We start from the raw sequence: 22730 nt of genomic DNA, 5'->3' as shown, positions 1-22730 counted from the left end.
AATCTCCCAACAGCAGTCATTACAGTCAGTAAAAGTCAATAGGGATGAACAAGTAATCAATGAATTAAATCTTTGTCAAAAAGTTTCATCAGTCAAGAACTGATCTTAATGAATATAATTTCAGATTTCTGGTGGGCAAGTAAATTGGTTAATCACGAAATGTAGAATACTGACCAAGGGACTAAAGGGGCTTCATAGAGTACACTACAAAAAAGTATTTTTCTCACAGAAATTCATCAATATCATTAATACACTAAATGTCAATAACTCTGCATGCATGAACCTCTAAGAAGTTCTTGGGGCCGAAACAATAAGGTAAAAAGAAATCTTGGCATTGAAGTGGTGGGATCAACATAGTGTCAAAACACCCTGTGGCGTGTCCTTAATCGGGCTTTTTGCATCAGGAGCACTGAACCATATATAGGTAATTTTTAAGCATCAAATGGACAGGTGTGACAGTACAGAAATTGTTCTATATCCCTAAAGTAAAGGTGGCTTTTTTTTCTTATCCTAAATTTATGAAAGGCTCTCTGGGATCTTCCTGGTATGTCCTATGTTGCTCGTATGGAAAAATCTGTTTCTTGGTGTTGAAACAGGAGATTGGTTGGTATAACACTTATGGGGGTAATTTGAGTTGTGTCCAGTGATTTATTTTATGTAATATTAATTTTAAGGTATTGTCTATCTTCTGACACAACAATTCTACTTATATGATATGTACTGTAGACACATCAGAAATATGCAAAAATATGTGTAAGGATGTTCGTGGTAGCATTAAGTGTCACTACAAAAATGGACACAATGGAAATAAATGTCACAGCCATAAAATAGAATATTATCAAGGATTGTTTCAAAGAACAGAGAATTGTCATAATCTGTTGGAAATAGAAAATGCAGAGTACAAAACTATCGATATGGTACATTTAAAATTATGTAAAAATGTGCCAAATTGCACACACACTGTGCAAAATTTATATTTCTGTAAAGAAATATACCAGCACGCACCATGGTTATCTCTGAATTTGAGAATTAAGAGTGATTTTCATCCTCCTCCTTACTTTTCCATATTTTCTATTGTGAGCATGCATTAATTTTACAATAAATGAGCATTATCTTCAGTCACCAATACCACTGAAAGCAGGCTTTTCAAAAGAAGAGCCATGTCAGTGGGATACATTGGGGGAGTTACCTGTGTCCTCCTCGGTGAAGACTGTTTTTCCAGAAAAGACCTGGTTTCCTATCTGTATTTTCCCAGGGCAGAAGTAGGGGCCATCCAGCTTGTTGTCTTTGCAGAGCTTGGTGAGGATTTCGGTGGGTTTGGACGTGTCTCTCCAGGCATTGTATCCTTCTCTGAAAAGTGGAGGAGGGACAGAGGGTGAGGTCCAGCCTCCCTGGGAGCCACATCTGAGGTCCCGGTAAAAAGGACCACCTAAGGATGGTCTGTGTTAATCCTTCAGATTTAACTTCACCTTCTACATGCTTGGGGCTAGTGTTTTCATTTTATCATCTTCTCTCTCTTCTGGTCAATACCTCTGCATATGTATGCTTGTACAAAAGGCAGAACTTCTGAGTAGCTTGACATAAACATTCCTTACAGGTAGTTTTGGATATTTTTTTAAAGAAATGCATCCTTTAAAAAAAATCTGAAGTGAAATTCACATAACAAAATTGACTATTATAAAGTTGACCAATTTGATGGCCTTTAGTACTTTCACAGTGTTGTGCCACCACCACCTCTATCTAGTTCCAAAAAATTGTCATCACCCCGAAAGAAAACCCTCTACCCATTAAGCAATTACTCCTCACTGCCCCTACCCCACCCAGCCTCTGGCAGTCACCAATCTGCTTTCTGTCTCCGTGGATTTCTTTGCAGGTAGTTTTTGTTTAGTTTGTTCTGTCCCTAGCAGAATAGCTATTTGGCTGCTACTTATTCTAAGAAGAAAGCCTAGCTCATCCTTCCAATTTCTCTGCTTCTTTCCTCCCTTCTCCTCCTCTGCCAACTCATGTCACAGGCAGGAAGTCTTGATGTGCCGTTTCTCTAATCAGTTATTTCCTAGTGGTGAGTTTCTAAATCTTTTCAACCCCTTCTTCCCTTAAAAAACTAGCTGTTTGGTTAAAAATTATTAACTTGCAATGAGATGCTCCCTAGGAACCATGACCAAGATAAGCCTGGATTTCTCTGCTCCCTGGGATGCGGGATTCATCAGAATTTAATTTGTTTAAGCATTGAAATAAACCAAAACATGGCTATAAAGCAGTTTTCCTACACTGGGCCAGAGATATGAGGATCCTGAAAAGACTCCAAGCCACCCCCAGAGCCATACATAGGCCTCCCCAGAAATAAGTGCTCTTGTTTATTTTTAAAACTTCAGAGAACAACTTCCCTGACTAAATTATCCTGGTCCCTGCTAGTTCTACTGTCAGGAAATTCTCCTGAACAAAAGATCCACCATGTTTGCTTGTGGCTTTCTTTACTGACTTCAGAGTGAGCACAGCTAATCATTCTCTGCATGGTACCCTCTCAGGTACTTGAGAATGATGTAAATACACCAGGAGGCTTATAAATTCACTACAGTCCCAAAACTGAACCGGCCTTCTAGGCTCAGAGAAGAACAGGCCAGCAGTAGAGACTTGTCTGAAAAATCATGCCATGGAGGAAATAGATGCTCAGACTGTGTTAATGAGAGTGTAAATTGGTCCAACCCTTCTGGAGAGCCATTTGGACATATATATTAAAAGTCTTTAAAGTGTGCATTCCTTTTAATGGAATAAATCCATATCTATAGATGAACACTGAATGAATTATCAGAAAGGTTTGCAATGGCTTTTGTATGGGAATGTGCATGGCAGCAATATTTCTAATGGAATAAGAAAGAAAAATATAAATGCCCTGAAATTCAGGAAGGGAAATTGGTTATATCATTTGATAGTAAATTTATATAATGGAACACCACTATTAAAATAATGACTTTGAAGAATATTTAATGACATCATAAAATGCTTATAAGGGTATAAGTCCAACAAGAAGCTTACAAAATTGCATGGACAGTGTGAGTCCAACTTTGGGGGAAATAGAATAGAAAAAAATACTAAAAGGAAATACATACACATTTTTTAATGTAAATTTCATCTCTGGATAAAATATCTTGCGCATCATTTTGTACTTTCCGTATGTCCTAAATTTTCTGCAAGGACTATATATTACTTTATATTCAGAAGAAATATTTCTAAAATTATACCATGGAAATCTAATGCATGCTTTTATATTTTCCTAGCTGATATTTGTAAGAGTTTTCTTCTTAAGATATTAAATATATCATACTTTAAAAAATAAAGCTGGTCTCTGTTGCTCTATGTCTCATTTCAAATTGAACATTAAGGGAATGTAGTATTTTGATCGTAACTCAGCCAATATCTTTATTTAGAGGCCTACTGCTATTTTCGTCTTTTATGAAATTTTTGTCACCAAGAAAGGCAGGATTACATTTTTTCCTTCCAGATTGAGTTGGTGTAGTGTATTCTTGGTTATTAAAATACTCATAGCTTTGGGACTTTGAAATAGTAAATATTCGTGGTGTGTGAAAAAGCATGATACATAACTGTATGATCTTAATTACATAAAAATGGACGCTTAGTCGTGTAGGTACAAAAACAAGACCTAGAAGGACATATCAAATGGTAAACTGCTGGTGATTATGGATGACTTTGTTTTTTGCTTCTTGTGTTTTTGGTTTCCTATTATGCACAGGTTAGCTTTTAAGAAATAAATGTTATTTTAAAAGGCTTAATAAAAGTAAAAATAAAGCAGATAATTTATATTTTTAAATTAATCAGAATTCAAAAATCTTTGTAAAGAGTGAGAGCTGGACCCACTTTTCCCACCTGTGTAAGGTGGGGATAACACCTTAATGGGTTTTGAGAGAATTGAACGAGATACTCCATGTAAAGTGCATGGTATATTGTAAGCACTCCTGAGTGTTTGTTGTAATTAACTAGGATATTGGCATTTGTATTATATTAGTCATTCTTCTAGCATCATTCCCCACTGGGAACTCTGTCCACCAGGCCCAGCTGATCGAATGAACAAATACAATTCAGCTCTTGACTCTTGAAGAACCTGCCCTGGGTTCTAAATCAGTTTTGCTTCCCCAGCCCCAAGTACCCTCAAGTGCAGTGAGCAGTTTCCCCAAACTAGCCCTGCTGACATGGAGCACATCTGAGATATTAAATCTGGGCCTTGGCTGGCCTTCCCAGCACATGCGCTGCAGCCTCAGAACACCAACAGTGTCTCCATGGGAGGAATAACTTACATCTCATATTGATTCTGCAAGCCACAGATGGCTCGGTGTTTGCTGTAGAAGCGGTTCTCCAGGTCAATCCTTGTCTCACCAATGAGGTCATCCATCCCGATCATGTCATGGTCATAGATCAGCACAGAGAGCAAGGACTCCTTTGGGAATGTGGCCTGGATCTCAAATGACCTGCCATCCAAGCAGAGGTTTAGGAATCAACAGCATTTGGTGATACAGAGAACTTTTCCCTGCTTCACTTTTAGCCCACCTACAGTCCATATGAACTCACTAAACACTCAACAAACCAGTTACTACTTAATGGGTGTTTATGTGGTTTAATTTTTCATTGAGATGCAACCAATTTCCAACTCTTTTGTCAGTTTTCCAGTAGCCAATCATCTCCTCTTTTATGGACCATGCCTTGTAGTCTTCAACTAGGGTGACAGCAAGAGGGAGAGGAAAGTCTTAGATTTTGGTCTCAAACAGGACTGATTTCTAATCTGGATTTTGAATCAGCCACTGCCCGGTTGTAATACATCGGGAAAGTTATTTCATCCCTCTCAGCCTCTTTATGTGTAAATGGGGATAAATATGTCTTCTTTATAATATAGCAGAGTGGTTAAATGTGATAGTGTTTGTATAAACACAGATTTTACTTCCAGGCATTCAACCTGGTACCCAATAATTTACCATTCCCTTTCTCCTCCATTGTTGCTTCATCAGGGAATACCAGCTGGGATTATTTGAAATGAAAATCCTATTGACAATGGAAAATCATTAGAACATAGACTTGCAGGACTGGAATGCTGTCTCTACAAGATTATTCTGAGCCCCTTGAGAACAGAGACCTCTTCATCTCCACATTACTGGAGGCTGCACTTCACCTGCAGAGAGTAGACACGATAAATGTCTCCTTGAACTATAAGGGATCTCAGAAATCACCATATCCAATCGCTTCATTTTACAGATAAGGAAACTGAAATCCAGAGAACACAAGGGACTTGCCCAGGATCCTAAATCAGGTCAAACTGGGATAAGTACCAGTTTCCTAACTCCTGGTACCGTTCTCTTTCCACAATCTCACCCCAGTCAGTGTTGAAAGGAATAGCAATGCTGTCGGATTTCCTGTGACAATGCATTATCCGTGCTACTGAGCGTTAGAGAAGATAACTAAGAATTAAATTGGGAGTGAAAGCCTGCATTTTAGGGAAATGTGTTCTTGAAAACAAAATCAAGGATACACCAGTGTTTCTCCAGTTGTTCCTGTCTCTGCCCTGGGACAAGGTGGGGAGGCTGGTCTGGGAACAAGGGACAGAGAGGATGCGCAGAGGAGGGGAGAATAGAGGACCCATTATTTCTCTGCCTGTCCTCAGGCCTGTCTGGGCTGCTGCCGTCACGGTCAGGTCCACTCTCACTCTCCAGGTTGCTAGGGACAGCAATCACAGCACAGCCTGGAGCCAATTAGCCCTCCTCAGAGAGAAAGAAGCAGAGATGCTGGACAGCTCCAGTGCCTGTAACTGACTGAGGCTGGCAGTTCTTGCAGGCCAGGGATACAGCTATGCAAAAAAGAAATTCGTTTCTTCCACCTGAAGACGCAGTATTGCCTCTCTGGGGCTCCAAGATTTGGATTTGAAACTGTAACTGATATTCTAGAGGCATCTCACAAGAAAGCCCCCAGCCACCTCTGAGCTTGGCCATCACCAAGCTGCTGCCACCAAGGAAGGATTTATTAAGTGCTTAACTGCCCCCGGCAACCATGACAGAGGACAGAGGGCTCAACTGTTCTGGTCCATCTCCCAGAGTTGTGTGCTATGTGCTCACAGGTTCACCTCTCCTGAATTTTCATTAGCGCTGCCTTAGAAAAACTACCAAAAACAGCTCACCATGGTTGGACTTCCAGTCATTCGGGGATAAACTAGGCTTATACCAACGTGTGTGTGTCATTGAGATAGGATCCCTAGAAACAGCACTGGTGTGAGAAAAGAGAATGCATCCTGAAATGGGTGAAAACTGAGCCTTGTAGAAACATTCAGTACCGAAAGCTTCAGAGCAAAGATGTCTCACTGTTTCTTTGCCCATTCATTCATTCATTCTCTTATTGATTCACTTGTTCATCTGACATTTATGAGATATCCATTATGTGCCAGGCACTGTGGTTATTAAGAACATGAGGAACGACCAACTCTGACCAACTCTTCAGACATGTAGCCCCTCAGGATGATGGGGTCCCATGAAATCCCACTGAAAACTGACTGAAGGGTAGTTTGTCAATCTGTTTGTTCATTTGCTCATCCTACAAATATTTAAAGAGCATCTGCTCTGTGCCACACCCTGTCCTAGGTGCTGGGGATGCAGCATTGAACAGACTAGACCAAGTCCCTGCACGAATGGAGCTTACATTCTAGCGGGGAGATGGGAGACAGACATAAACACACCAATTCATGTCACAGGTTATGAAGAAAAGTAAAGCAGACCAGGGCCCAGGGCATCAGGGGTGGAGCCTGTGATATCCTCCTATGGGGAGGTCTCAAAGAGGAGTTCCCCAGGCCCCAGGTCGGGGATGAGAGCCCTCCACTCTCCCTGCTGGAACACAGATTGAGCCAACAATGTCTGTCCCTGAGTAACAATTAAATATACATCCAACAAAGTATCCACACCAGGTGGGCTTCTGGAAGAGGCTCTGAAGTGCCAGAGGCAGGAGGGACTATTCCATCACCCTCTTCTTTTGCTTACCACAGCCATAAACGGAGGCTATAAAGCCAGTCTAATTCATGGCACTGTGGTGAGAGCAGCTCATAAAACGTGACTGCAAAGCACTTGACAAAATGAAGTGCTGGTTACGTAAACAGCAGGTAATGATAAAGGTCAACTCCCGCTCGGGGAAGCAAGGGTAAGTTTCCCCAGCGTGTCTTTTAAATCATTCTCTTTCATCTGAACAGGCAAGATGGTTTATTGCCTTATTTCCTTGGGAGCAATGAAATGTAAGAAGCTGGTGCTGATCAAATGTCAGAGGGTCCAAAGCGATCACAAATGTGTAAATGAATCTAAATGAGGTGGATAAAGATTTCATCCCAGGCTCCTTGTCACTCCGGAAGAAAAGACATTAAATACACGTAAGATGTGTGCATTGCTAAAATGATTTTCAGGGGAGAGCAGAAGGAAGCTAATGAGCTTTGAGTATCTACTATGCACTATCATAGACAACATGCTAGGTGCTTGTCATATTTAATCTTCTAAAGGCGTCTGAGAGTCAAGTATCACTGCTGTTGTTTTACAGATGAGAAAAACTAGGACCAGAGAGGTTAAGCTGTCTGCATAAAGGTACTCAGCCTGTATGTGGCAGAGTGAAACCCAGGTCTGCTTGACTCCAGAGTTATTGGCAGTCGAGAGCACAAACCCAAGCAGGGAACATAAATGTATGACATACCCTTTTAGAAGATAAATGGGGTGGTAGGGTTGCTGTGAACTGGAGAATGCCTGGTTCACCTAAACATAACACAAGTGCGATGCATTGTAAACACTTTGCAGGAAAACAAAACACAGGTGGGGGGTGCAGTTCCACTTTTTGACCGCAGGGGTCACCTCAAATGAACTGCAAGATGATATGATGGAAAAATCTCTTTGGTAGAAGACAAAAGACCAAACATCTGGCCCCTTCTCTTCTACTTATGAGCTGTGTGAACTTGAACAAGTTTCTAAACCTCTCTGGGCCTTGGTTATCTTGTTTGTAAAAAGGAACTCTCTCCAAGGCAGGAGGCTGAATCTGATGACTGTTCAAGTGGTGTCTTAAATTTGAGATCTGGGAAAATCATTATTGGAAAACCATGGCCATGAAGACCATGCAGAACCAAGCTGCTGAGGGGACCAAGGAAAGAATTCAGCCCTTCTCCATGAAGAGAGGCTTGATTGGCTGTTATCCCGGGCAGGAGTCGGCATTTAATCTCCTGCACTGTTTACTCAGACCCACACACGTATCCACACCAAACACCCTACAGAAGCACCATAAGAACAAATGCAGAGCGGACAATGCAATGAGACCCAGGTGGCCACTGACCTTCCAAATACCGGGTTCAGTTGTTTAGGGATGTATTTGTCCCGGTCTTTGATTTCAGTTTTGCCAAGCTTGACCACAATGTAGGGATCCGATTTGCCATCTGGATCAGCTGGACTAAGATTAAATGCCTGGAGAAGAGAAAAAAAAATCCCTTTGGTCCAGTGGTTCTCAACACTGGCTGGCACCGGGATCCCCTGGGAGTTTTAAAAAATACTGATGCCTGGGGGCTTCCCTGGTGGCGCAGTGGTTGGGGGTCCGCCTGCCGATGCAGGGGACGTGGGTTCGTGCCCCGGTCCGGGAGGATCCCGCGTGCCGCGGAGCGGCTGGGCCCGTGGGCTATGGCCGCTGAGCCTGCGCGTCCGGTGCCTGTTGCTCCGCGGCGGGAGAGGCCGCGACAGTGAGAGGCCCACGTACCGAAAAAAAAAAAAAAAAAAATACTGATGCCTGAGGTCTATTCCCAGACGTTCTGATTAAACAGGCCCTGGCCCTGGGGATCTTTAGAAGCTCCCTAGAGGATTCTAGTGTGCAGCTATAAAGTTAAGAACCACTGTTTTAGCCTCTCTACTCTGCTGTTAAAAGTTATCAGCTTTGCCCAAGTTCTACTTTCTCTGGAGTTGTCTCCCCAGTGGAAAGCAGCCCTTGGCACAGAGTAATGAGGAATCTGCTGGACCAGGAAGCAGACGGCATGAATTTGAGTTCCAGTTCTAGGTAGTCATGTGATCTCGGGCAAAACATGTCATCTCTCTGAGATTAATAGGTAAAATTATGGGATAGACTTAAAGCCTCCTCCCAGAAGTAGTGGACTCTGAATCCATGACCCCATCAGTCTTGCATTTAGCGCTGGTCAGCTGAGTAATGATCTGTTTCCGTCAGGGAGGACCAGGGTAGGGAGCTGGTGAGGAAGGACATGGAGAAGATGGAGAAACTGCAGAGATGAGAGCTGGATAAGAAACAATTGCATTTTTAGGACTCTGTCTTACAGACAGGAGGGTATAAGCACACAAAGCTATATTTTCAAGGTTGTTCATTAGAACGTTTAATAGCTAAAAATTGTGAACAACCTATATGTCAATTACTTAGGGAGAAACTCCATCCAAAATTGTCCCTCCCCTGCTGGCCCCATGGTCTAGTGGTCAAGATCCTGGTTTCCATCCAAAATTGTCCCTTCCCCATTTACTCTCGTCACCATATTGCCCAATTTTTCTTTTTTACTGAAGTATAGTTGATTACATCCCCCAATTTTAATTCTTTATTTAGCAGTTATCTCTGACATTCATCTTGCTTATTTATCTGTCTGTTGTTTATTTTCATACCCTCCTAATGCCCACACCACCCCCAATTAGTTATAATTTTCATGAGAGCAAGGATACTGTCTGTCTTGTTCATTATATTAACTCCAGGACTTAAGACAGGGTCTTCCCAATATTTGTTGAATGAATAAATAAAGGATACTACAAGTATCCTTTATTGGATACTTGTAGTATCCTTTATTGGATCCTTTATCCTTTATTGGATAACTTTACAAGTTACTTCTCATCTTTCCAACTAGACTGTGACTTCCTCTAGGGCAGGCACTATGTTTTATTCCGTCACGATATCCTTAGTGATTAGAACATGCCTGGCACATGGTGGTCATGGCCATGATGACGTTGCTGCTAATAACAAAGGAAACATGAGAACTGCATGATGGAAAGGGGATGTTCAGTTGTCCCCTGGCATTAAAGAATAATTCGTCTTTGTTTTATGTTTCATTTCGGTTTCTAAAAACGATTTTAGGCAATTTAAGCAAAGAATTAATGTAAAATATAATGACTACAATCAAGTAAGATTATGAAAATCAACTCCAAGGTCAGGAGATGAAAACAAATACATGAACCATAAATGTCTAGTACACAGTTGCTTTGATTGAGCACCAAATTTGGCCCCAAGCTTCCTGGCAATCAGACCAAAAGTTTCACAATTAGTGTTTAGTGCTCTCATTATCAGAAAGGAGGAAGCCTAGGGCAGATAATATTTTTCTTGGAAATACACTGGAAATGAAATTTCTGACTGCAGCAGAACAGAGGCATAGCCCCGGAGGCGGGGGAGGATTGCACAGTGGCAGCTGCCCTGTTCTGCCCTGGTTCTTCCCACTGTCTTGCCTGTGAGCTTCCTGCTTCAGTGCTACTTGGTTTCCTGCCCAGCTAGCAGGCAACCACAGAGAGCAAATAAAGCTACACAGAGCAGTCCTCTCAGCCTGGGAAATATTTTCGCTCAGTGAAAAGCCAGCAAAGGTCCATGTTACCAACCAAACATCATACCCTCTGTTATGGACTGAATTGTGTTTTCTCAAAATGCCTATGTCAAAGCCCTAACCCCTAATGTGACTGTATTTGGAGATAGGGCCTTTAGGGAGCTAATTAAGGTTAAATGATGTCATAAGGGCGGTGTCCTAATCCGATAGAACTGGTGGTCTTACAAGAAGAGAAAGAGACAACAGATTTCCTCTTCTCTCTCTCTCTCTCTCTCTCTCTCTCTCTCTCTCTCTCACACACACACACACACACACACACACACACACACACACACACACACACAGGAAAGGCCATTTGAGGACACAGCAAGAAGGTGGCCATCTATAAGCCAGGCAAAAAGGTCTCACCAGAAACCAACTCTGATGGTACCTTGATCATGCACTTTCAGCCTCCAGAACTGGAGAAAATGAGTATCTGTTGTTTATGTCACCCAGTCTACGGTATTTTGTTATGGCAGCTCTAGATTAAGACAACCCCTCAGAGTAAACAAGGATGCCTCACCGCAACAATGTACACCCTGATCAGGACTTTGATGGGGTGGTTGGATGGAATCCCTTGCTGGATTCTCAGCTGCTTGCTGTCCTTGATGCCGGAATCCTCGGGGCTTTTGTAGATGCAGAAGGAGCCCTGGAACCACAAAGCACTACCCGTTGAAACGAGATAGTCATATGCCCCGCTGAAAACCAACCATGTAGAGGAATAAATTATTGATACACGCAACAACTTGGATGGATCTCAAGGACATTATATAAGTGAAAAGAGCCAATCTCAAAAGTCTCATACTGGAGGGTTCCATTTATATAACTTTCTTGCAATTACAAAATTATAAAGATAGAGGATAAGTCAGTGATTGCCAGAAGATAGAGACAGTCACAAGCAGGGCATAATTATAAAGGGGTAGCATGATGGAGATCTTTGTGGTGACGGAATAGCACTGTATCTTGTTTGTGGTAGTGGTTACACAAATCTACATATGTGATAAAAATTACATAAAACTATATACACACTCTATCAATGTGGATATCCTGGTTTTGATATTTACATAAGATGTAAACAATGGAGGAAACTGGGTGAAGGGTCCACTAGACCTCTGTCTACCATCTTTGCAACTTTCTGTGAATCTGAACTATTCAAAATAAAGAGGGTTTTTTAAAATTAAAAAAAAAAATGTCTAGGGCATAGCGCTGGGAAAAGGAGCACAGCCTGGGACCCAACAGGACCTGGGGTGGTGCTACTCTTGTCCCCTGGATGTCCTCAGGCCATTCACATAACCCTCCTGCATCTGTGCTTCTTCATGGTACATCAGTGAATCAGTGTTGGTACAGTACCACCCTCCTCACGGGGCTGTTACGTGAGAAACGAATAGGAGCATCAGATGGAATCCTGAGTGCCTTTTACATGCAGGGTGCTGAGCTAGTGTCTCCTCCCATTATCTCATTCAATCTTGGCTTCAGTATTTCTATTTTCAGATGCCGCAACCGAGGCTCAGGGAGGTCAAGTACTGCTCAAGATCACAAGCTAGTTAGGATTTAAATCCTAAATGAGGATTTAAACCCAGACTGGCAAGCTGCAATGCCCACGCGATTTCCAACACATCACCTTCATATAAAGGGCCCAGGTGTGCAGTAAGTTCATAGTGAGTGTCAGCTACTGCTTTGTGGTGCTGACACCGTAAGTCTGCCAGATGAAGGGTTTGTGTTGTTTGATTAATTTAATCATTCAGCTGATAGGCTTGTATAAATCATATGTTTGGTAGGTCAGGGGGTGGGAAAAGCAGAGTAAAATTAAGTGATCCCTTTAGGCAAAGATTCTGCCTCCTCATATTCCACAGACTGAGCTCCGATCCACTTTACTGGCCACAAATCAAATACCTGGAAAGACTGGGGCTAGGTCTTGTGGGGTTCTAGAGAGGGAGGGGCCTGCAGAGAGATTAAGGATTTTCCTTACAGACATCGCACACCACAGTCCAACAGAATTGAGTCATATCCGACATTTATGGACAGGAGAGCCAGATAAAAGGGTTAACCTTGGAACCTGCCTTAAACTTTCCTATGACTCGGTCTCTGTCAAGGCCATGGTCATCCTCCGTAGACTTGCCTCTGAGCAGCTCAAAGGTTTTCACCCAGTCTTCAAAATTGTTGAATTCACTCTCCAGATCCCCATTGTATATCTTTAGGGAAAAGGGAGAAGAGTGTGCTCAGAGGAAGGAAAGCCCAGGATTGATTTAATGAAAACTGCCAAGATTCTCCAAAACCAGCCTTCGTATATGCCCCTTGGAAAAATCTAAGAGGCGCTGTTAATTTATCTTCAGCAAAATAAGGAATATGATTGACTTGGCATTCCTAGAACTAAGTACCACTCTGAAATTTATAAAACGTTTTTGATAAACTTTGAAATTCCAAGAAGTATAGCTAAACCAACAATATTTTAAATATAATATATAAGTATAAATGTGACAAAGCTTTTTATAGCTAATTGATGTCATTGATTTTTGGATACAGACTACAATATTTTGAGGACATTCAAATTAAAAAATATTCATTGAACATTTCATTCTTAACACATATAAAGTGATGGAATATTTGTTTTTATTATAATGCATGTAGTCATGAATTTTCCAAGCAGAAAATTACATATGTATTTTAGAAATGGAAAATTGGATTGAGTTTTTGATTGAGTAATATAATTAAATCACTTATTCAAATTTCCCATCAAAATTACTTACCTAAATTCATTACCTAGGTACATAATTTTCATAATGCCAATTTTCATATCCATCAATATGCCTCTAGCTAATAGCCTCTGGCTAATGTTAGGACTGGTCTGAGGAAGCTGACTTTTGTAAGAGTTAAAACTCCTGCTATGTCGAGTCTGTACATATCTGCATGATGATGTCAAGCCCGGAGAGGTGAACCCAGGGGAACTCACACACTGTAAGTTACATTGTTGCATCCAGGCTAACCAAGTGAAGCTATGCCCCTTCTCAATAGGAGGATGTAGAGAATAGAAAACTAGCAAGCTCCACTGTCTTGGCTTGCATGCTTGTTAGTTTGTTACTCTGCATCAATGATTATAACAAAGACAAAGTAAGTTATTCAGACAAAGGTATTCTGGAGTTGACTGAAGCACTAAAAGAACGCCCACCTCCTGAGTTTCCCACCCTAACCATGGCCAAGATGGCTGTGTCCACACACCTGCAAGACAGCCAGGTTGGGGATTTCTTTTTCTTTGAGTTTCTTCTTGAGTATTTTGTCTTTCTTCTTCTTCGGGCCATCTATATTTACCACTACCTCGTCTGGTTTTGCCTCTGTGAACATTTAGTGAAAATGGTTAGACTTCTTACGCTGTTGAGATGAGAAAACAAAGTCATGCTCCCTCTTTCCCTTTGCTCTGGCATGTGTCATGACCCTTCTTTTAAGAAAGAAATAGTAACATTTCACTGTAGGATTTCTGCACATAGCCCTGCAGACCGTGCACTGAAGGAGCAGAGGAGATACCGCTTATGCAGCAGTGCAGTGTCAGTGGATGCCCTGGGGCTGGCAATGTGTTGGCCTTCCTTGCCATATGCAAGAATTCACTAAGCTAGGCACGGAGAGGGTAAGTAATTTGCCCAGTCACCCAGCTAGCAAAGAACAGACCCAGGATGGAGTGACACCAAAGCTTTAGATACATTCCCTCTCAGATCTGTTTAGGAACTTGAGAATCATCTAGTTCAACAACCTCATGCTCAAATATGCTAAGGGTCTAACACAATGTCACAAACGTACTTAGATTATTCAGTAATTTTTTAGGAGCAGATGCTGGAGAAAAATCACCCAAGCTCCACTATTTTCTAGCTGCATAAACCTGGGCAAGTTACTCAGCCTCTTTGTACTTCTGTTTTACTATCTGCAAATCAAGATACGATTGCTTATGTCATGGGGTTGGTCTTAGAATTAAATATGCTAGTAGGAGTGGCCTGAGGAACTGAGCTTGGCTCTGGTTTTCTCACTTTTTGTGCCACCTGAAACAGCACTTGGTGTTACTGTTGTTTTTAGGCCAAGACTTACCGTTGGTTTACATCAAGTTTGTGGTCATCTCAAATCCCAGGGCTCTTCATTTGAGCTTCTGCCAAACCAGATCTACCCAAACCTTGTCAACTGAGTTTTGGAAGCTAAATCCAGGTCACCTGTGTTAAAGTTTATTGTGCTGGCTTTGGCCTGTCGTCCCAGCTTGCTCCTAGTTTTACTCTGCTGTTTCTGCATTAAGACTGTCAACATAGGGACTTGAGCCAAAGGGTCGATTTCAGCACTCAACTGAACTCAGGAGACCTGGGATCTGGTCTCCATCCAGCTCAAATCAGCTATGTGACCTCTTTCAAGTGTCGTCATCTTCCTGGGATTATTTCCTCACTAGGGAAATGAGGGCTTTGGGCTCCAGTGTTGCGCCCATGGCTCCCATTTTAACATTTGCTCACTCACATGGCCTTAATGCATGTTCAAATGTCCCCAGAACAGCCACTTACCTGTGTTGCCTGTTTGCTCCTTGGAATTGCTCTCCTTTTCCTTTGAGAAAAGAGGGAGACGAGATGATGGACACTGTCTTGTCTCACTTATTAACCCTGACTGCTAACATTTCTCATTCAATTATCTCAGCCCTCTGCATTTTAAAAGAATACGCAAACAGTCCTCAGTAGCCCCCAGATGAAGCCTCACTGTAAAGACCTAGGACTTAAGTGCAGGGAGATGCCCTGCCCTAAAGAAGAGGCGCCCACACCTCCAAAACCAGTGCCACCAAACTGTGGCCGTCCTCGTCCTCTGTGTGCAGCCTCCTCTCAGCTGCTGGGAAAGCAACCCCTCTCCCCACTGTTCTTCCACATCCCTGGAGCATCACCTCAATCTGCAACTATGAGTTTTATGGGCTGGCATGTTGGGTTGTTGGGTTTGTCCTGGGACTGGGGAGGTTAGCAGAGCGAGAGGAAAGGGCTGAACACTCACCAGAAGTGGTAGTGTCCATTGGAGTAAAACGAGGGCGTTTGGAAGCAGGGATTAACACTTAGTTTATTTATTTAACTATATGTCAATATTCGCGGATAGTCCTTGATGAAGAAATTATGGTCTTTCCAAATAAAGAATCAGAAGAGTTGCTACTCAATAAAATATGATGATAGCATCTGAACAACTTTCCTTCCCATTTTTACTCAGGGATGAGAACTCTTACCAGATTCGGCCACTGAGCCTTTGCCTGTGTCTCCAGACCCACTCCCCACTGGCTCTCTGGCTTTATAACTCAATCCCTTTCTTATTCCATGTGCATGAGACCCTGCTGATTATTCCCATTTGCTAAGGCCAAGACCTCTGCCTTTACTTTGATAATTTCCCATATGAACTTAGAAATCTGCTGGAGACCTGGAGCCCTTTGACCTGGAATCTCCAGGTGAACCTGAAGCCCCCTTCGCTGATGCCCACATGTCCAGAGACCCATTTCTCTTGGCTAGACCTCCCTGAGGTGGGCAGATTCCCTGGATGCCATGATAGACTGCACATCCTGCCAGCATTTACAGCAGAGCCTGTGTCCTAGGGCCAGCTCCAGCCAGACAGTGAGGATTTGGCAGTACTGGACCCTTGGTCCTTTCAGGCTTTGAACCCTTCAGCAGTTAACAGAACCACACCCAAGTAGGGCCTACCTATAGCGGAATTTAAAAGAGGGGACAATGCAGGATTTGAGGTGGGGGAGAGTGCTAAATGGTGCTGTGCTCTTATCGAAGCCTTGACTGTCACAGCCAGGAGAGAGTCTACCTTCTGTGCTTTCTTCAGGGAGGTATAATATTTCGACCACCAGTCAATGACGTTTTCAGCAGATTCATCCGCTATGGTCCTCTTTCTCCTTTTAGTCGACTTCCGAGAAGGTCTCCTGGCATCCTGGCAAGGGATGAAGGATGGATTGTTAGGTGTCAAGGATCTGCATGCTGGTGGCTAAGTGGTTTACTAAGGAAGAGGACATGTAGGTACCCTCGGGGAAGTGGATGGAGGTGTCAGCAGGTTTTGTGATTGCAGCTCTCTGTCCCTCTTAAATCAATAAAAGTTTAATAATCTGTCATCCATTAATGAGTTTATTTGACATTTATCAAGCAGGTATGAGATTTTGTGGTTGACATTGGGGATGTAAGGGGTAGACATCATCCCTACTTTTGGGAAGCTTCGAATTCAGTGCAGGAGACAAGCAGGCTACATGATACAATGTGATATAGTAGAAAAGGAATTAGCTTCTAAACATAATATAAACGTTTATGATTTTATGATTCTCAGTTTCCTCAACTAGGAACAATAATACCTGCTCACTTCACTGTCATGAGGATTAAGTGACATAGGTAGACAATCCCCCTTTAGCATCACTTCTGATTTGAACAGATGCAAATAAATGACACCTACAACATAAGTGATGGGGGGATAGGAGAAGCAGTGTGATGCATACGTGGCAGAAGGGAAGCATTTGGGGAGAAAGTTGTGTCATGCCAAATTTATCGTGTACTTATCATCCATTTGCTCTCAGACATCTCTCAGGTATCTACAATGTGCCAGCCACTCTAACAAGTGCAGGGGATACAGAGATATTTTTAAAAATCATCTATGACCTGGTGAAGCCCACAGTTTTATGGTGGCAACAAACAAACTGAAATTTGCAACATAAAGTGGCAGGTACAATGCTGGTGGGATGGAGAGAACCCCATGGGCTGTCAGAGAGTCACGCTGAGCCTGGATGAGATGGGAAGAGCCTGAGAAAATAGCCATTCATCTACCATACTGTGCCTTTTATTTCAGCTTTTATAATTTGCTGGGCAGGTCATCTCTTAGGACTTTCTTAAACCTGCTTTCTTCTTTAAGTCAGTTGCTAGATACACCAGGATTTTGCCCTTAAAACTATGACTTAGAAGATTACTCATGTCCCCATTTTATGGTCTTGTGTACTTATCCGTCTCCCCTCCCAGAATCTCAGCTAACTGAGGATAAGTCTCACTTTTATTTAGACCAGAAGACGCATCTTTTTGGTCCCACGTGACGTTGTACAAAGTAGGTTCAAAATATTTGTGGAATAAGCCTTGATGAGGAAACCATTGTTTTTCCAAGCTAATGAATTAAGAGTTTCTGTTCAATTAAATACTGCTGTCACATTTGACCAGCACTTTAATTTCACATACACTGACTTATCTGATTCTATGACAATGCTGTGAAGTGGGTATTGGTGTCCCCGTTTTACAGATGAAGAAACTAATGCTCAGAAATGTGAAGTTGCTTGCCGTGGTCACACAGCTAGTAGGTGGGAGGATTAGTGTCTAAAACCTCTGAGCAAACTCTAATGTGCCTTGTGAATATGAAGAGGGATGACATTCCGACCTTAGCTTTTCTGTCTTTTGGTGGCTCCTGGGCTGCAGGTTTGTGTTCCGTCTCCAGCATCGGGGATGGGTCAGGGATATCCACCAGGCTGGCTGCCTGAACCTGGGCCAAGTCAGGTACCACTGTGGGAGGCGGCCCAATATCCACAAAGATTTGATCTGTTGGGAGCTGCTGAGCAGAGCTGGGGGTCTCAGAAGGCTCAGTGGAAATTAATGAATCTGAAATAGCCAAAATGAAAGTACATTGGGTCAGGACTTCCCTGGTGGCACAGTGGTTAAGAATCTGCCTGCCAATGCAGGGGACATGGGTTCGAGCTCTGGTCCAGGAAGATCCCACATGCCATGGAGCAACTAAGACGGTGCGCCACAACTCCTAAAGCCCACGCACCTACAGCCCGTGCTCCGCAACAAGAGAAGCCACCGCAATGAGAAGCCCGCGCACCACAATGAAGAGTAGCCCCCACTCGCCGCAACTAGAGAACAGCCCCGCACAGCAACAAAGACCCAACGCAGCCAAAAATAAAAAATAAAAGAAGTAGAGGGGACCGCAGGAAATTCTTCAGAAAGATCCTGCAGGCACCACGGTTTTGTAGCCCACAGCGCTAGAATCTAGACGGAGCTTCCTACCTTGCACAACTTGGGCTCCATCCACCTGTGAGGTGAGGGCAAGGGGCTCCCTGGATTTACACAAAAACTGTTTCAAGCAGTTGATGGTGTAGGTGCCCACGAGGGTGCTCCTCCCAAAGGCTCTCCAGTCCACCACGCAGATGCTCAGGGGTGGGTGCAGCAGCTCATTCTCAGGCAGCTCCTGCAGGGAGAGGCTGGGGTGAAGTGGGGCACTGCCTGGGCTGACCTGTCTGGGTGTAGGACCAAAGCGAGCCAGGTACCCATCCTTCCTCTGTCCCTGCCTGTCCTTTCCCTACAGGTCACCCCTGCAGCTTGCCAGAGTCTGGAGCAATGCCTTCTCAAGCCAGGGAGTCATTACCCAACATATGAGGGATGGTACTAACGATTCACCCCAGGTATAAACTGCAAAAATCACACACTCCCAAGTTCTCCATGGCAGTAGGCTTCAATCCTCTTACTTTGTCATTACTGTATTTATCCGAACTTTCATCTCAGATGAACATTAATCCAGACCCAAGATATAAAGCAGATGAGAATTGAGCCATTTAAGATGGAGCTGAGTGTGAGGGGCCAGTGCCCCATCCATTTCTTTACCCTGGTGGACCCCGAGGCTCAACAAAGTCTGATTTGGAAGGTTTGCAAACACAGTACACATTCTTTAATTCTAGTCCTTCTTGATTCAGAATCTGTGTCCATTGGAACTGACTGGGTTAGACAAAGCAAACTTTGACTTCACAGTTGGTTCCAAATCAGAGCACAGAAATAAACAAAAGCACAGGTGTCAAACATTGCTTTTGACACGCTATGTACAAATAATTTTTTAAAACTCTAACCATTGTAGTAAGTTCCATGACAGTGTCTTCCAGGCCAGTGGTTCCCAAACTCCAGTGTGTATCAGAGTCACCTGCAGGGCTTGTCAAACCAGAGGTGTCTGGGCCCTATCCCCCAGTCCCAACAGTCTCTGGTTCAGTAGTTCTGGGGCAGGGCCTGAGACTCTGCATTTATAATAAGTTCCCAGGTGATGCTGATAAACTGGGGGCCGCACTTTGGGAACCACTGTCACCTTCTTTAATTTACTATACGATCTACACCCAGAACCTTTAAAAACAAAACAACAACAAAAGTCTGTTTTATCCCATTCTGCAATTCTGGCTTTTTACTGAATTAAACTGTTCTTTCTTGTGAGTAGTGGGGCACCTGAAACTCTGAAACATCTCCCCAAGTCAGGTTCAGGAAGGAGTGGGTCGCATCTATGGAGATGAAGGGAATGAGCGGGTGGGGCAGGGGAGGGGAGAGACCCGCACCACTTCGAAAGCATCTGCCTGGACGCTGAAGTTTGGGTTGTTCTGGTAGCTCTGGATCACACAGGACTTGACTCCATGCCCGCCACACTCGATGAGGACCTGGGGACGATCCACCGAGAGGAGCTGCACCTTCTTCATTTCCCGGACTCCCCAGAAGAGAACCTGAAGAGAGGATGGCAGGGCTGCCACACAAAGGCCCAGGGAGGCGCCAGCAGGTGTGGCTCAGGTGTGGGAACGTCAGCTGTGCCAGCCTGAGAACCACAGGATGTTCTTCCAGGAAAGGATGGGGCAGCTCCCTGTGGCTCCGTCCGATCAGCCACGTCTCCTTCCCACCCCTCAAGTCCCCTGACACAGTGCAGGCATGATTGCAAAGCACCAGTGCCCTTTAGTCCCAAAGAACAACCCAGTCCTTCCGGGCCCCATACCTCCACTTGGTATTTACTCAGCACTGGCCGGATGCTGGCAGGAACAGGGTAGATCTGGGTGACATCGGGTGGGTCGAGGGGAGGGAGCCCTTGCAGCCCAGACGCAGGGACCTACCACACAGATCAAGCGCTGGTTAGACATTGGGAGAGGTAAGGAAAATGAACGCTGCCACACAATGACCTCATTGGAAAGACTGTCACTGTTTTAACCAAAGGAATGTTTCCAGCCTAAAATGTAAATCAAGATGATGCATTTTGTCACAGTGAATAATTTCTTAATTTACAAATGCATTCGTTCCCAAGGGTAATCAACATTTAGCGAGCACTCACAACGTGTCACAAATTAATAGTTTCGTAAGCTTTCAGCGAGCTCACAGTATAGAGGAGAGGAAAAAAAGACAGATAGATCCTCATAACCTCATTGTATTTCATTCTTTTCATTTTTTCTTGAAAATTAATTACATAAACACTTATCTAAAGTTTAAAAAGAGCAATAAATTAATTTTAAAGCTTCATATTAAAATTTTGGAAAAGCAAGTTTTCAATTCATAATATTTTCTAATATCCTTCATACTTATTCTTTACCTTGTGGGTAATTTAGAAGTAGTCTCCTTAATTTCTGAATTTATGGTGTTGTTGTAGAAGTATTGTGTGATTTACAGAGTGGTCAGAAAAATATACTCTGTAGGATTTTAAACCTCTGAAGTGTTTTGAATGTTATCTGACATTATTGGAAGCAAAAAATTCTAGTAACACCTTTGCAGATGATTTATTCATTAAAGAATATAAGCAGTAAATATATAGGATTAAACATTTAAAAAATATCTCTGGTATCTAAATGTTTGCAGATATTATAGAAATAGGAAATAAGTAAACCTATAGACATTAAATAATAACTGAAAAATTATGAGTGGTAAAGTAATGGTTGAATGTTTTGAGTATGTAGGATAAATTCAAGTATTTTACAAATGGCTGAAATCTAATTTTTTTCTGTCATTAAAGTATATATATATTCAGTCAAAAAAAAAGAAATGACAGGGGAATTACAGCCGTAGAATAGAGAAGGGTCTCTGATCAGATTCCAAACCTCTGAGACTTAACTATCCTCCCACTGTGCACTACAAGAGACTGATTTAATCACATAGAGACTAGTCATAATCAGTAAAACAGAAAATGAAGTCTTTTGAAGGCAGACCTCCAGGAAAAGGTGTTATTTCCTGTGCATTTGGAGTTGACAAAACCGCAAGAGGACAATTGCTATGCTTTATTGAAATCTCACACAAAGGACTTAGAAAGTCTCCTAAGGAAAGGGCCTTTCTCATTTGTGGGCCACCCCACATTACCTTCAAGACCTGGCTCAACACGTACATCTTTCAAGAAGCCACCCCTGATTTGGTCCCGGCCACTGTGGCCATTCTCCTAATCTTCAGTCCTTGGAACACAGTGTGTCCTCTCTGGAGGCTTAGTGCAGAAACTAGTGGACTGAGCCCAGAAACCAGGCTCTGCTGTGTGACCCTGCATGCGTCCCTTTCCCTCTCTGGACCTCAGATATTGGGCCAGCTGACCCTTCAAGTCCCTCAGGAGCCAGATGTTCTATTAAACATTGCTTTGGAGCAGGAGGTTTTCCTCGCTGGGGGAGTTTGCCTGACTTGGCCAAGAGGAAGGCTTTGTTTACTTCATTATTCTCAGACTCTCAGGTAATGCTCCAAAACCAGTGAGTTCTTGATAAATGTTTATTGGCTGACACACATTAGCTCTGTATGCTCGAAAAAGCCTATTTGCCCATCAAAACCTGTAAAGCACAAACATATCACCGTTCCTTTTTCACAGACATATTCTAGCTGGCGTCGGCAGATGTGGTTCAGTTAATTATAAGAAAGCCCAGAAAAAGAAGACAGCAGTCACTGCGAATGCCAAGTAGGCTCAAGATAATGAAGACGCAGAAGGAACCAAACCAGATCAAGGAGCCGGGAAAAGGTGAGGTGAACACTGCCTGGCGGCGAGGAGGTGAGCGATCCAGGCTGCAAAACATCGCCTCCCTGAGAAAGCTAATTGCTCCTGTGGCTCCAAACGTAAGGCCACAAAAACAGCTGTGATGGTGGCACAGGACGGGATGGTGCCTCTGGATGTGCTTTTAGAAGTACCATACGTGGGCTTCCCTGGTGGCGCAGTGGTTGAGAGTCCGCCTGCCGATGCAGGGAACACGGGTTCGTGCCCCGGTCCGGGAGGATCCCACATGACGTGGAGCGGCTGGGCCCGTGAGCCATGGCCGCTGAGCCTGCGCGTCCGGAGCCTGTGCTCCGCAACGGGAGAGACCGCAACAGTGAGAGGCCCGCATACCGCAAAAAAAAAAAAAAAAAAA

The 22730-nt window shown here is 43.3% G+C and overlaps 1 protein-coding gene across 1 annotated transcript in view; it reads right to left on the bottom strand.

Moving 5' to 3' along the window:
• Positions 1–22730, bottom strand: part of FER1L6 (fer-1 like family member 6) — a 126208-nt gene that overhangs the window by 24388 nt on the left and 79090 nt on the right. Inside the window, exons 21-32 of the mRNA XM_027132392.1 lie at positions 20369–20479; positions 19944–20105; positions 18640–18820; positions 18014–18231; positions 16418–16540; positions 15145–15184; positions 13835–13947; positions 12679–12810; positions 11142–11267; positions 8347–8474; positions 4311–4481; positions 1190–1350 (exon numbers count right to left, since the gene is read on the bottom strand). Of these exons, the coding sequence (XP_026988193.1) occupies positions 1190–1350; positions 4311–4481; positions 8347–8474; positions 11142–11267; positions 12679–12810; positions 13835–13947; positions 15145–15184; positions 16418–16540; positions 18014–18231; positions 18640–18820; positions 19944–20105; positions 20369–20479 (1666 nt within the window). The remainder of the gene's footprint in view (positions 1–1189; positions 1351–4310; positions 4482–8346; positions 8475–11141; positions 11268–12678; positions 12811–13834; positions 13948–15144; positions 15185–16417; positions 16541–18013; positions 18232–18639; positions 18821–19943; positions 20106–20368; positions 20480–22730) is intronic.

The sequence above is a fragment of the Aethalodelphis obliquidens genome, unplaced genomic scaffold (genome assembly GCF_003676395.1).
Source record: "Aethalodelphis obliquidens isolate GAN/ISIS:26980383/991018 unplaced genomic scaffold, ASM367639v1 scaffold41, whole genome shotgun sequence".
In the NCBI taxonomy this organism is placed as follows: domain Eukaryota; kingdom Metazoa; phylum Chordata; class Mammalia; order Artiodactyla; family Delphinidae; genus Aethalodelphis; species Aethalodelphis obliquidens.
The sequence above is the reverse complement of the archived record's forward strand: the minus strand, read 5'-3'. Positions and strand labels throughout refer to the sequence as shown.